General features: G+C 37.2%; 1 protein-coding gene across 1 annotated transcript in view; it reads right to left on the bottom strand.

Moving 5' to 3' along the window:
* The window catches only part of LOC144646063 (nucleoprotein TPR-like), a 51,921-nt gene that overhangs the window by 8,954 nt on the left and 30,358 nt on the right, over positions 1-12,609 (bottom strand). The window contains 14 exon segments of the mRNA XM_078505588.1: positions 526-598; positions 1,156-1,272; positions 1,761-2,106; positions 4,699-4,853; positions 5,563-5,818; positions 6,050-6,125; positions 6,785-7,288; positions 7,613-7,765; positions 8,202-8,408; positions 9,007-9,111; positions 10,254-10,539; positions 10,963-11,090; positions 11,637-11,825; positions 12,291-12,365. Coding sequence (XP_078361714.1) covers positions 526-598; positions 1,156-1,272; positions 1,761-2,106; positions 4,699-4,853; positions 5,563-5,818; positions 6,050-6,125; positions 6,785-7,288; positions 7,613-7,765; positions 8,202-8,408; positions 9,007-9,111; positions 10,254-10,539; positions 10,963-11,090; positions 11,637-11,825; positions 12,291-12,365 — 2,670 coding nt within the window.

The raw sequence follows: 12,609 nt of genomic DNA, 5'->3' as shown, positions 1-12,609 counted from the left end.
TGACGACACTTAGTGAGGGCGGTATAAGAAGAATGAGTGCATTTTTTCTTCTTATGCACTTATGCATATGTGCATGCTTGCGATTGTGCTCAGTGAAAAGCAGCCTTTATACAGGCATTGTGACAGTAATGTAATGTGTCTTGTCCAAGAACACAACATAATGACCATGGCACCCTTTTTTGCCAGAAGTGCTCCATCAAGAGTCCAACACCCTATCCATTGGTATGTACTAAACCCCAAAATAAAACAAAACAAAACTACCAAAACAAAACAAAATCTAACCAACAAAGCTAACCGCAAACAAACCAGAGTAGAAGCTAACTGCAAGCAAACCGGAGTTAAAGCCAACAGCAGGCAAGTCGGAATGAAATACAGGCTAGTTTTGTTTTGTTTCGTTCTATTTTGGTGGTTTTGTTTTGTTTTGCGTTATAGTATATGCCCTATCCATTAAGTCAACGTGCATTGCACTTTATAGAACAAGATAGACTGCAAACCCTCACATAAGTGTTGTTAATCATAACAAACCTCTGCAGTCCTTATTTTCTTTGACACAGGTTCATCTTCTGTACTAGTGCCCTCCACAACTTCAGCTGTACTTCTAAAAAAAATGTGGTGTATATATTGCCTTTAACATAACTCACAAAAAACAAGAGCGAGTAGTCTTTTACTAGACACCAAAAGGATTGCAATCCAAAAGTTACAATTTTTTGTAATTTTGAGCCAAAAATCACACATAACTTTCCCTTTTAAGAGCAACGTGCATGTGATTGTGTTCTATCAGCAAATAAAAAACAGTGGGAAAACAAATTAGATTTGTGGATTTCCAATCTAAATCAGCTCAGTGTCAACATAATACAATTAGACGGCAAGCTCGAGGTTTCTACCAACTATCAAAAGCCAGTAGTAACTAAGAGCGAGTTTTGGCATAACCAAGTAGCTGATCTATTAAACGCATGATATCGCTAGAGTTGATTTTTTGAAGGATTTGTTGAAAAAATTCAGCGAAAAACTGAGCACATGCTCTGAGAGCGGTCTAACGATCAATAGAAGGCACCTGTGTAGCCAAACGGATGGCACGTTTTGCCAATAGACAGACGCTGGGTTATGCTTATAAGGTTTAGAACTTAGAAGTCACTGTCTGTGTGTCCATCATACCTGTCAGTCACTTGAGGCTCATCTCTCTGTCTCTTGCCAGACACCACAGCTGTGGACGGAGTTGGTTGCAGCTGTTCACTAGCTGTAATTTCTGTGGATGACACCTCTGGCTCTCCTCTGACAAAATTCAAAATCATTAATAAAATCAATTATTATTTTATCTCACCTAAAACATGCTTCTCTCACAAAAAAATGCCTGTCTTCCTACACTTCAGCTTTGAGCAATAAGACAATCAAAAGTTTTAGATTACCAGCAGCTAATTAATATTATTGTTTAAGATCTTAATTTTTATCAATTCTGCACAATTTTCCACAGGAGAACTTAAGTTTCAGTTAAGATGTTTTCCACAAAAAAATTACATCCTTTTTCCTTGTGACTTGCATAGTTGTTTTTGTTGCAAGAGGTTAATATTTTACTGCTAGGTATTGAAGAGGTAACCAATTCTGTACAATATGGAAAAAATGTATAATGGCACATTTGAGTTACAAGACAAAACCATCTGGGAAACTCCAACTGTTTGACACAGAACGCCTAAATTACTTTCACAAAATGACAGGAGACATTAAAAAGGGCCCTTGCTGTGCACACGTCGTAAGTTACTCACTCAGAAGGCTGTTGCTGTTCCACTTCAGCAGTGCTGGTGATCGGGCGGACAGACACCGTTGTTGGTACAGAGGTCGACACGCTGCTTGCTGTAGAAATCACTGTCCCTGTAACCCTTACTACTCCAGCTACACTCACAGCTTCTGAGGGGGTGGAGGTGACTGTGGGTAAAACAGTTGCTGTGGGAGTGGGGGTACTCTGTGTTGGTGCAACTGCTATGGGTCGAATGCTTGCCTTTGGGCCTGATCGTTTGATTGGTGTGGGGGTGGTGGTTGGTTTTATTGTTGCTGTCGGTGGTACAAGTGATATTGGTGGTGCTGATGTTACAATGATACTGGTTGGTGTTTCTGCAATAAAGCATTGATTGAAGTGTTGAGCTATGCATGTCCTACAGAAAATGGTTTCCAGCACTTTTAAGCTCTTATACTTTGATAGGTCAGTACTACAAATCTTAAACAGTTGCTGCTACAACAATGATATCAAACAAATGTCCAATCATCCCTGAACAAGCTGGGGTCATTTTCATGACCTCACTGGTTACGATAGCAACAGTATACCCTGTTAAAGACACCCTTATTTGTTCTTTTTAGTGCTTATTACTCAAAAAAAAAAGTCCGGTGACCCCCATTCTTTATTATTGAGTTGTAATGATCAGCATGTTACGACTTTTTGCAAAGTTATCTCTGGTTTCAGAGCCACCTTAATTTTTTTTTTTTTTTTTTTCACATTATTGCAGTTCTATTCTTTCTTAGCCTGGTTGTTTATTTATGTAAACTTTAAAGGGACTATGACACGGGGATTTCGCAGATTTGAAACTTTTTTATATAAGTGGTGGCAACTTTACCAAATGACAATGAAAAACATTATCTTTGAACATTTACAGATATACCTTTTATTTGGGTAAAGAAATCAAACTTCAGCTATAAATATTGATTTTTTTAAGGCACACGGAAACAACTTAAAAATGAAAACGTTGGCTAACGTATCCCTTTACATTCACAGGCAAACCCGCTTTTAAGGTGACTCGATCGAAATAAATGACGCGCTGTATGCCTGTCAAACATTTCTAATAACTTCACCATTTCTGACTCGATTTCCCTGAAACTTTCGCATTTTACTCGAAATTTATCGAAGATTAATACGCACGTCAATATGTCTATGTAATGATTGCGAGTTTTGCACGATGTTACTTTTATTGAACACACCTATTTGGATAAAACTGCTATTTACAGAAAACTGAGCGCCAAGATTTCGTTTAAACTACTGCAATTAGCTCATTTTAACATCTTATTATGACTCTCTAAGTTTCCCAAAAATCGTCGGAACAGAAACCTCGATACAATTTGATCATCAAAATATTAATCTCGGGCAAACTTCGAGGCTTGGAACGCTCCAGCGCTTCCACATTTCGCCCAAAAGTACCATAACCGAAAACAAAGAAAGTTCAATGCATCAGTTTTGACAGCTCCAAATCACATTCGGCTATTTTTAACGATGAAAAAGTTTGAGCAATTATTATAAACTCACCATTTTCGTCAAAATGTAGGAAGGTCGCCAAATTTACGTTTTTCTGAATTACACGAAAACTAACCGTGCGAATTGATTAAAACAACTGGAACATTAAATTAAACATCTTACACAAACTTTGTGCTACTTTACGTTTCTGGAGCTGCCTTGATTTGGATTAAATAATGTTTTAAAGTGAAGCACTACTCCAACTCTCTTTTGAACACGGCCATGTTGCTGTTTGGATTCCACAGCTGACGCTATGCAAATTGCCTTGGATTTGATGAGAATTTGAAGAATTTACAAATGGATAAGGGGGGCGCATTTTACCCCATAAGACAGCGGTTATTTGAATTACAATAAACAGACTACAATGCGTTAATTTCAACTGTAGTACCAACCCTTTTTAAATTTCATGTGGCATAAATTAAGGACACCTCTGATATCAGAACATGAAGCAACTGAACACTGTCAATGCACCCCCCCTTATCCATGTGCAAATTTTTCAAATTGTCGTTAATTCCAAGGAAATTTGCATAGCGTAAGCTGTAGAAGCCAAACAACAACATGGCCGTTTTCACAAGAGAGTTGGAGTAGTGCTTCACTTTAAAACATTATTTCATCCAAATCAAGGCAGCTCCAGAAATGTAAAGTAGCACAAAGTTTGTGTAAGATGTTTAATTTAATGTTCCAGTTGTTTTAATCAATTCGTACGGTTAGTTTTCGTGTAATTCAGAAAAACGTAAATTTGGCGACCTTCCTACATTTTGACGAAAATGGTGAGTTTATAATATTTGCTCAAACTTTTTCATCGTTGCAAATAGCCGAATGTGATTTGGAGCTGTCAAAACTGATGCATTGAACTTTCTTTGTTTTCGGTTATGGTACTTTTGGGCGAAATGTGGAAGCGCTGGAGCGTTCCAAGCCTCGAAGTTTGCCCGAGATTAATATTTTGATGATCAAATTGTATCGAGGTTTCTGTTCCGACGATTTTTGGGAAACTTAGAGAGTCATAATAAGATGTTATAACGAGCTAATTGCAGTAGTTTAAACGAAATCTTAGCGCTCAGTTTTCTGTAAATAGCAGTTTCATCCAAATAGGTGTGTTCAATAAAGTTAACATCGCGCAAAACTCACGATCATTACATAGACATATTGACGTGCGTATTAATCTTCGATAAATTTCGAGTAAAATGCGAAAGTTTCAGGGAAATCGAGTCAGAAATGGTGAAGTTATTAGAAATTTTTGACAGGCATACAGCGCGTCATTTATTTCGATCGAGTCACCTTAAACAGTTTTAGTTCTCTAAAATTACAATTGTTAATAAAAATGGACCATTATTTTTATGGTTCCTACGACACAAGTATAAATCTTGGCTGTTCAAAAATCTGTTAAAATCCGTGACATAGTCCCTTTAATCATTTTTACCAACCTTGTGCTGTAGTTGTCTCTGCCCCAGATGCCTCTCCTGAGGTAGCTCTTGATATGGAACTTGATGCAGTGACCGAAAGAGACTTGATTTTCATTTGCTGTTTTTGTATCAATGCTTGGTATTGTTGGATCTTCTGTTGGTGTTTCTCAAGGTCACTGAATACAAAGTGAAAAAATCAAGAACGCTCAATATTTTTCTCTGCACATCCCACCACATTTCTGCAATCACCCTATTAGTAAACCAATGTCTCTCTTTACATACTTAACTGTACCTGATTCGAGAGAGATCAGACAAGAATCTACCTGAAAGAGATCTATGTCTTGTCCCCGACTGGAAGCTGCTCAGTTTTGAATACAGGTTTTTGTGGCAAAAAATCTGCCATTTTGAAACTGGGGCGAAGGTGTCACAAAATAAAAAGTTTGTATCAGAATTTCGGGGATTTTAATGTCAAAAAACGTAATTCATAAAGTTGAGTTTCTGAGCTATTTATGAATCGTAAAGTTAAGATAAATTTCTGGCCATTTTAATAAGACAAATGAATGGAAAACTAAAAACATGGATATAGGTTTCCCACCAATGCTACATCCTTTGAATTTCATCAGTAAAATCATTTACTTTTGTTGTACATTTACGATCAATAAATAGTGCAGAAATTCAATTTTACACCAAAATCCCTGAAATTCTCGTACAAACTCTGTCTTTTGTAATATGTTTGCCTAATTTTCTTGATGGCAGATTTTACAGGAAAAAGGTCTATTTTCAAGACATTAAACAATTCTCTACAGGGACACATACCAGTATGGATATATTAGTGTTAACATGTAGATGTCTATATATATGCACACTTAGTAGGCATCAACTCACAGTTTTTGTTTCTGTTGGTTCTCATCCAGTTGCTTCTTCATATCCTCAGCTGCCTTCCCATTTTGTTCCTTCTGAACTTTAGCATCTTGTAACTCTTTCTCTAGCCTTGTTATTTTTCCTTCATATTGTGAGTTCAGGACCTTTATTCTCATCTCAAGTTCACTCAGTTGTTGGGTTAAAGTCTCCTTTTCATCACTTACAGACTTATGTTTCTTTTTTAGATCTTCATTCTCTGCATTCAGTCTATCCTTGGTAGCTGATGACAACAAAGAAAGGAGAACTTTAAAATTGACATTCAGGCCCTAGTTGTTCGAAGCTGGATAACACTCCACCATAAATCACTTCCAGTGGATAGTGTAGCATACTAGGCTCCGATGGGAGCAATTCCGGTGGATGCATTATCCAACCCGAACCCGGGGCTGATGGACAGCCGCTATTTCTGTTGAACAACCAAAATAATTTCAATTTGATTTCTTCACTAGCATACCTGTAAGTTGTTGTAGTTTTTCTCTGGCTTGTATCAAAACTTTTCTGTTCTTATCTTCCTTCTCTTTCAGGAATGTCTTCAAGAACAAAAAGAAAAACAGGTGAAAAATGCAATAAAATATCCTAAATTCTTGAAATAATTTAGCCCCATGCCATTTATCTTTTACCATTCTGTCATTTATAGCCATCCCCCTTAAAAAGTAAAACTCGATTACATCCTAACTTTAGTAAAAAAAAAAAAAAAAAAAAAAAAGGGGGAAAAAAAAAAAAAAAAAAAAAAAAAAGTAATATTTCATTTTTGAAATTAAAAAAAGTATGAAGACTCCGAAAAGCGTTCGTTATTATCTATTAACTAACTTATATTCTATTTACAGATTAGTTACAATTTGGTTATGTCACCCTATTGTTGAACATAACCTTGATAAAGTTACCTTTCTTTTTCCTCAAATTTTAATTTGTTGTCTTTAAAACATTTTTTCACTATATCAAGCTCAGTATACCATCCTTCATAGAATTAGGAATACAAGGCACATTCATCAAGATACCTTCATAACAAAAGCATATCATCTTGTTTTTGGGATATGTGACAAAAATGTTGGTGTTTGTAAAAAATAACTACCACACAAGACTGTCAGTAGATCGTTGCCTGACAGTATGCCAACAGTTTACCACCAGGTGTTCCTGGAAACAGTACTGTTCTTACTTTTGCCAAAATGTTTTCAATTCATTAGCTAACCTTGTTCTGTTCATCAAGCTCCTTCAGTTTCTTCACCTCTTCCTCCGATTTTGTCACTTGTTCCGTTAGTTCTTTGATCTTGGTCTCATATGATGCCACATCCACGTTCTCTGCAGCTGCCGTTGTGGCTGGTGCAGCTGTTCCCTCTCCTGCCGACTGTCCAGACTCATTCACCTTCTTCTTGAGCTCTTCCATTTCTTTGGTTTGCTCATCAACTTGTGTCTTGTAATGACGAGCTATTTTCTTCAGTTTCTTCACCTCCTCTTCAGACTTTGTCACTTGTTCTGTTAGCTCTTTGATCTTGTTTTCTTGTAATGTCTGATCCACATTCTCTGCCGGTGCAGCTGCTGCTGCAGTAGCTGCTGCAGTAGCTGCTGTTGCTGTTGCTTCTGGTGTTCCCTCTGCTGCAGTTTGTCCAGGCTCGTTCACTTTGTTCTTTAGTTCCTCCATTTCTTTGGTTTGCTCATCAACTTGGGTCTTGTACCGACGAGCTATTCTCTTAACCTGCAATCACCACACACATTCAATTCAGAACAGCACCTTTTGACACTTGATGTTTTAAGTGAAAACTTGTGAAGAACAATTGAGTTGTGTGAAAATGACGTCCTGTCTGGTTAAGCCATCAGTTTATTTTACAATTAGACTACAAGCTTGCATTTTCGAACTGAAGAAAGTCTAAGGTCATGAATGTTACCTTCAGTCACTTTTCTAATGTACACAACATTATTGAACTTGAAGAAAAAATTACGTGAAAACAATTATATTAGAATGTACAATGTAGTTTACTAGCTTAATGAGTGATTCCTCAATGCTAGTTAAGATTGTCACCTGAAGTAGAGTAGTGTTCTTGTCGTTTACTTCCTTTGTTTTGGCTTCTAATGAGGTTTTAAGTGCTCCCACTTCTTCCTGAATTTTAGCCAGTTCTTTCTGATGCTCTTCTTTCAAACTTCCCACTTGCTCTGTTGATTTTTGTGACATTGCCTGGAAAGATACATGTATTTCCCATTTTCAGCCTTATAAAGAGCCAATTTCAAATCCCCCTTCCCTTTTTAACAAGCTGTTATCTCTGTCAATACACACATAAAAGTTTTTTAAAACAAATTACACCACCACCACAACCCCTTTTCGCCATTTCCAATGACGGTAACAACTGAAAAGTTGTGGGCAATAATGTTCCCTTGATTTTTAGGTCATTTTTGAACATGCTCAAGTGTAACTGAATTTTTGGCATTAGACTTCAATTTCAGAAAAGGAACATTTCACCCAAAGCCTTTTTTTCTTCTTTTCGAGAAACAACAAAAACTCCTAGTGACCTTATTAAGCCTTGTCCTGGTGGCTAGTTGCAATTCTTTTCTTAAAGTAGAAACAGTTACTGATATATTATAGAGACTGCCTGCAGAGAAGTTAAGCGATTTACCTTCAGACCCACTAGCTCTCCTTGTGTTTTTGACAAAGAAGACTTCAGTGATTCAGCCTGAGTTCTCATTCTCTGATTGTCATTTTTAAGGCTGGATATCTGCTGTTGAAACTGCTTCTTTTCCTCTTTCATTCTCTTGTACTCGTCAGCATCAACATTCTTGTACTGTTCTGTCAACTGGTTGATTTTTGCCGTCCAGCGAACAATCTATTCATGGGGTTTAAGTTTAAGCTTTAATAATATTGTGCATTTTTTAAGTACAACTTCATTTTTGGTTTTTATGACATTACCTTTTAATTTTCCATTGACAAGTTTCTACAAAGTATTACTGGCATTCTCTACTTTGAAATAATTCATAAAAATTGCACGCCCAGGAAGAAAAGATCCATTTTAAGAAAATGTTAACCCAGAAGACATTCAAAGTGTATTTTTGAAAGTTCTAATTACACTTTGTTGCCAAAAAAAAAAATTGTAGCTTCATAGTCAAAAATTTATGTGTACTGACAGTTAAGACGACATGAAACAGCTAAAAAAGATGAAAAATGTTTGGACACATTTTGCTCAAAAGGCACAATGTACCTCTTTAGCTGATAAAAAGAAAAAGGAATGTTGATACTTAAATTCATAATTAAGGCCTAGCTGTGCAGCTCATAACTTGCTTTGTCTTTAGTTCTTTATAAAGGTATGGTATGTTTTTATTGTGTAACAAGGAAACCACCCATGTTAAAAGGTTTGGGGAATTTTGATTTGGCCAAAATGCATGTAAAAAATACCTCCCACATGTTATTAAACAAGCCATTCTCACCTCGTTTTTCAGAGCAGTTTTCTCAGCTAACAGTGCATCTTTCTGAGATGTCAATGATTGTACCCCATCTCTCAGAGGTCTCATCTCGCCCTCTAGTTGTTGGATCTGTGACGGAGATTTTTTATAATGTTATTGACCATAGGGCTTAAGAGGTAACAAAAAATTAACTTTTAAATCTAACTCACGAACAACAACAACAAAAAACTGTAGCTCTCCGACTGCTGTCCTTATAGTGTCTACTACTAAAACACTATTTATTTGCAAAAAACCCAGGCTGAGCATGAAATCATAATTATCATAAAATGTTCAAAACTTGATAGGTGAAACCACGAGTCAAGGGAGTGGTTTCACTGCTAAGGTTTGGACTGTTTTGGTGTTACTTCAGTCTAGGTGATAAAACGATTTGGTAATGTCTTGTGTTTTAGAATCATGCTGAATTCGACCTGTGAAAGAAAACAATTTTATCTTTGCCTGAAACTGAACTTCAAATTGCTTGCTTCAAAGTTTTCAGTGACACCTGGCACCTGCCAGACCTCTGGTGGGTATTCTGTCGTGAATCACCAGCTAAAATCTATGCAGTCCCCTGTAAACAGGAGATGTTTTCAGCTTCCTAGACTGCTCCCTGACAGGTACCAGGGGCAGCCATCCACTCCAAAATTTATTGAAAGCCCTACATCATAAAGAATTCATTATCCTACCAAATTACCCTTATGAGAAACTACATGTAGGTACACGTGTACTGTAAATAATTTAGGTATTTTCCTTTGTATCTTGAAGATTTGATATCCTATCCAGAACACCAGGAGATTTGAATCCGGCCTCCTGGATAATCAGAGAGAGTTGGCAGGTACAGTTTGTACTGCAGGACTGCAAATACCAGTCAGTTATCAGACAATGGCCAACCCATAATTATCCAATCGATGTCTGACAAAATTCCTAAACATACATTGGACGTGATGTCAAATTGCTTAACACAATGCTGTAAATCAGAAACAATGTCTCTTTTCGTACAAATGTGAGAAATGTCGACCCAGGCCGTTCGACTCGGAGTCAAGCGCGCTAACCATTAGGCCACCGTGCCTCCCAGCTGGTTATAAAGGGGAGATGTTTTCAGCTTCTTATATTGCTCTCTGACAGGCGCTGTACAAGGGAAGCTGCCTACTTCAAATGTTATTGAAAGCCCTGTGCTTCACAGGTAAAGTGTACATGTACTGGTAAGTAAAATGTTAGAATGCACAAGACCATACCTTTGTCACAAGCTCTCTCACTGTCTCTTCTGCACTCTCCTTTTCATTTGTCAGTACTTTGTTAGCCTCAGTAAGCTCGTTCAGTTTCTCAACTTTCTCCATAATCTCTGCATGCTGAGCTGCTGTATGAATGCTGACCTCAGACTGGGTTTGTTGCTCTGTTATGTTCTTCTGCAGGTCCGTTATCTGACTTTGCAAGTATTCACAATGTTGCTGGAAACGCATGCTTTCTGACTTTGCTAATTCACACGCTGCCTCAGAAATTTCCTTTTCTTTGCGGACAAACCTTTACAAATGTCAAGAAGTTAATAAGAATGCATCAGTTCTGTTAAATACAAAGCAAACTACAAAAGGAGTTATGTCGCATAAGGTGAAGTAAAGGAAACTAAAACTCTAAAGTTTGTAATAGAGTCTAGTTAGTATATAATCAGGCTTGAGCTCATCCTGGTTTCCATAGCATTAAGCTACCAGGAGATTTTTTTCCACCCTCTCACCCTAGATGGGATGCTAGTCCAACACAGGTTGCCCTCAGCATAAAAAACTTAATCCTCCTCATGTTGCCCATCATTATTTCTTTGACAATTTGTTTCTAACTACATCATAGCCAGCTGATGTTTAAATAACTTAAAAAAGAACAAATTGATTATGATGAAGGGACTACAAGCAACATGCAACTATTTACAACAAATCTGTTAGTTATATTACAAACCTGATAATCTCCCAGAGTTCCTCAACAGTCTTGTTAGAATGTTCGCCCCCTTCAGCTGCCACACCCTCTTTTGGGGGTGGGGGAATGTTAATTGATGTGCGTTTACTGGCAGCAAGCTGGGCACTTAGCTGGAAAATGATATGACAAATATTTATCAGTCCCTATGTACATGTTCATCACAAATAACGTGCTTTACATTTGGAAAAAACTAAGCCTTGGGTAAAAAAAAAAAAACAAGTTTAAAAACAATTTATAAGTTTAAGACAACTAGTTTAAGTGAAGAAAGTGGCTTTGACATTAATTTTTAATCTCTTTGTCTCATGAGAATACAGCTGTTTCAGTATTACATGCAAAGCCGTCATCTTTGGACATGCAATGTCAACCGGCCTAAGTCTGAAGAAATCATTGACCATAAGTCATAGATGAGAACTGATAGAGTTAGCTAAAATTGTTTTAATATTTTATCCTGTAAATTGGGAGTCGTGTAAGGTCAACACTCTTTTTCAGCCATTTGTATAATTCAACATCAGCAGTTTGAGTTTATTTGTCATTTCTTCTGCTAATAACCAGAAAAACTTTAACAGTTTTAATTTTCAGGTCAGTTCAGCTGGTTAAATATCATGTCGAAAGATGGTCACTATGCAGGGAGCACTGAAAAGGGCTCTAAAACCAACCTTTTCCAACTGGCTATGCAAGGTGGAGTTCTGATTGACAAGATCTGCACACCGAGCTTCTAGTTTCCTTGCTTCTGAAGCCTTGGCCTTTTTCTGTTCTTCCCAAGAATTTGTGCATTCTTGTAACTTCAGTTCAGCTGCCAAAGCACGATCTTCAATCTCTTTGAACCCGTTGCTCTGTTCTTGAAACTTGAGGAAAAAGCAAACGAAATAAACTCAGATAAGCTTAGTATTGAACTATCAATACTTGAACAGTAGTCACATTAATCAAAGGCACCACAGTTTTCGGCTTCCCTAAGAAGAGCTATAAGTTTTCACTCATGAGAAGCACCATTTTATAGCCACTTTAAAGTGGAACTAAATTGAGGCACAGGTTTGGCATGATCAAGGAGGCATTTGAATACTAGAGCATAGAATAAAATTTTTGAACCCTGCACATAGTTTATTCCCAATGTTTGGTTTGAACCCAATACAACATCAATCCTTTGTTGACTGGTAAAAAAGAACCCTATTGAATAGTCTTCCTTTGTTTCATAAGATCTCAAGTAAACATCATTTTTGTTCACGATCAGTGCTTAAAAACAACTGTTGAGTAAAACTGGAAGTCATGTAGGCTTAATTTACAATTTAAAAAAACAATCATGTCAATTTTACCTGTTCCTTGATTGTTGTCAATGCTTGCACATCATTGGCATGAAGAACCAGTTCTCTCTCGTATTTATCTTGAGCCTGTAAAGAAAAGTATAGTTTAACCCAATGACCTCTGGGATCCTCCTCTCCCCCCCCCCCCCCAAAAAAAAAAAAGCTATCTAATGCTAATGCCCATTTCTGGCACTTCTTCCAAGAGATTGCAGCCATACAGATAGTAAAACCACTTCAGGCTTCTTGATTTTTTCTTTTTTGCCTTTACTTGTTTTCTTTCCTCACTCTTTCCCTCACGGTTTTGTTTACTGGCCTTTTTTGAACAAAGTGT

This window comes from Oculina patagonica, chromosome 3 (assembly GCF_052425735.1).
Source record: "Oculina patagonica isolate OP01 chromosome 3, crgOcupat, whole genome shotgun sequence".
Taxonomy (NCBI): Eukaryota; Metazoa; Cnidaria; class Anthozoa; order Scleractinia; family Oculinidae; genus Oculina; species Oculina patagonica.
Note: the sequence above shows the minus strand (reverse complement) of the source record. Positions and strands in the feature narration are given on the sequence as shown.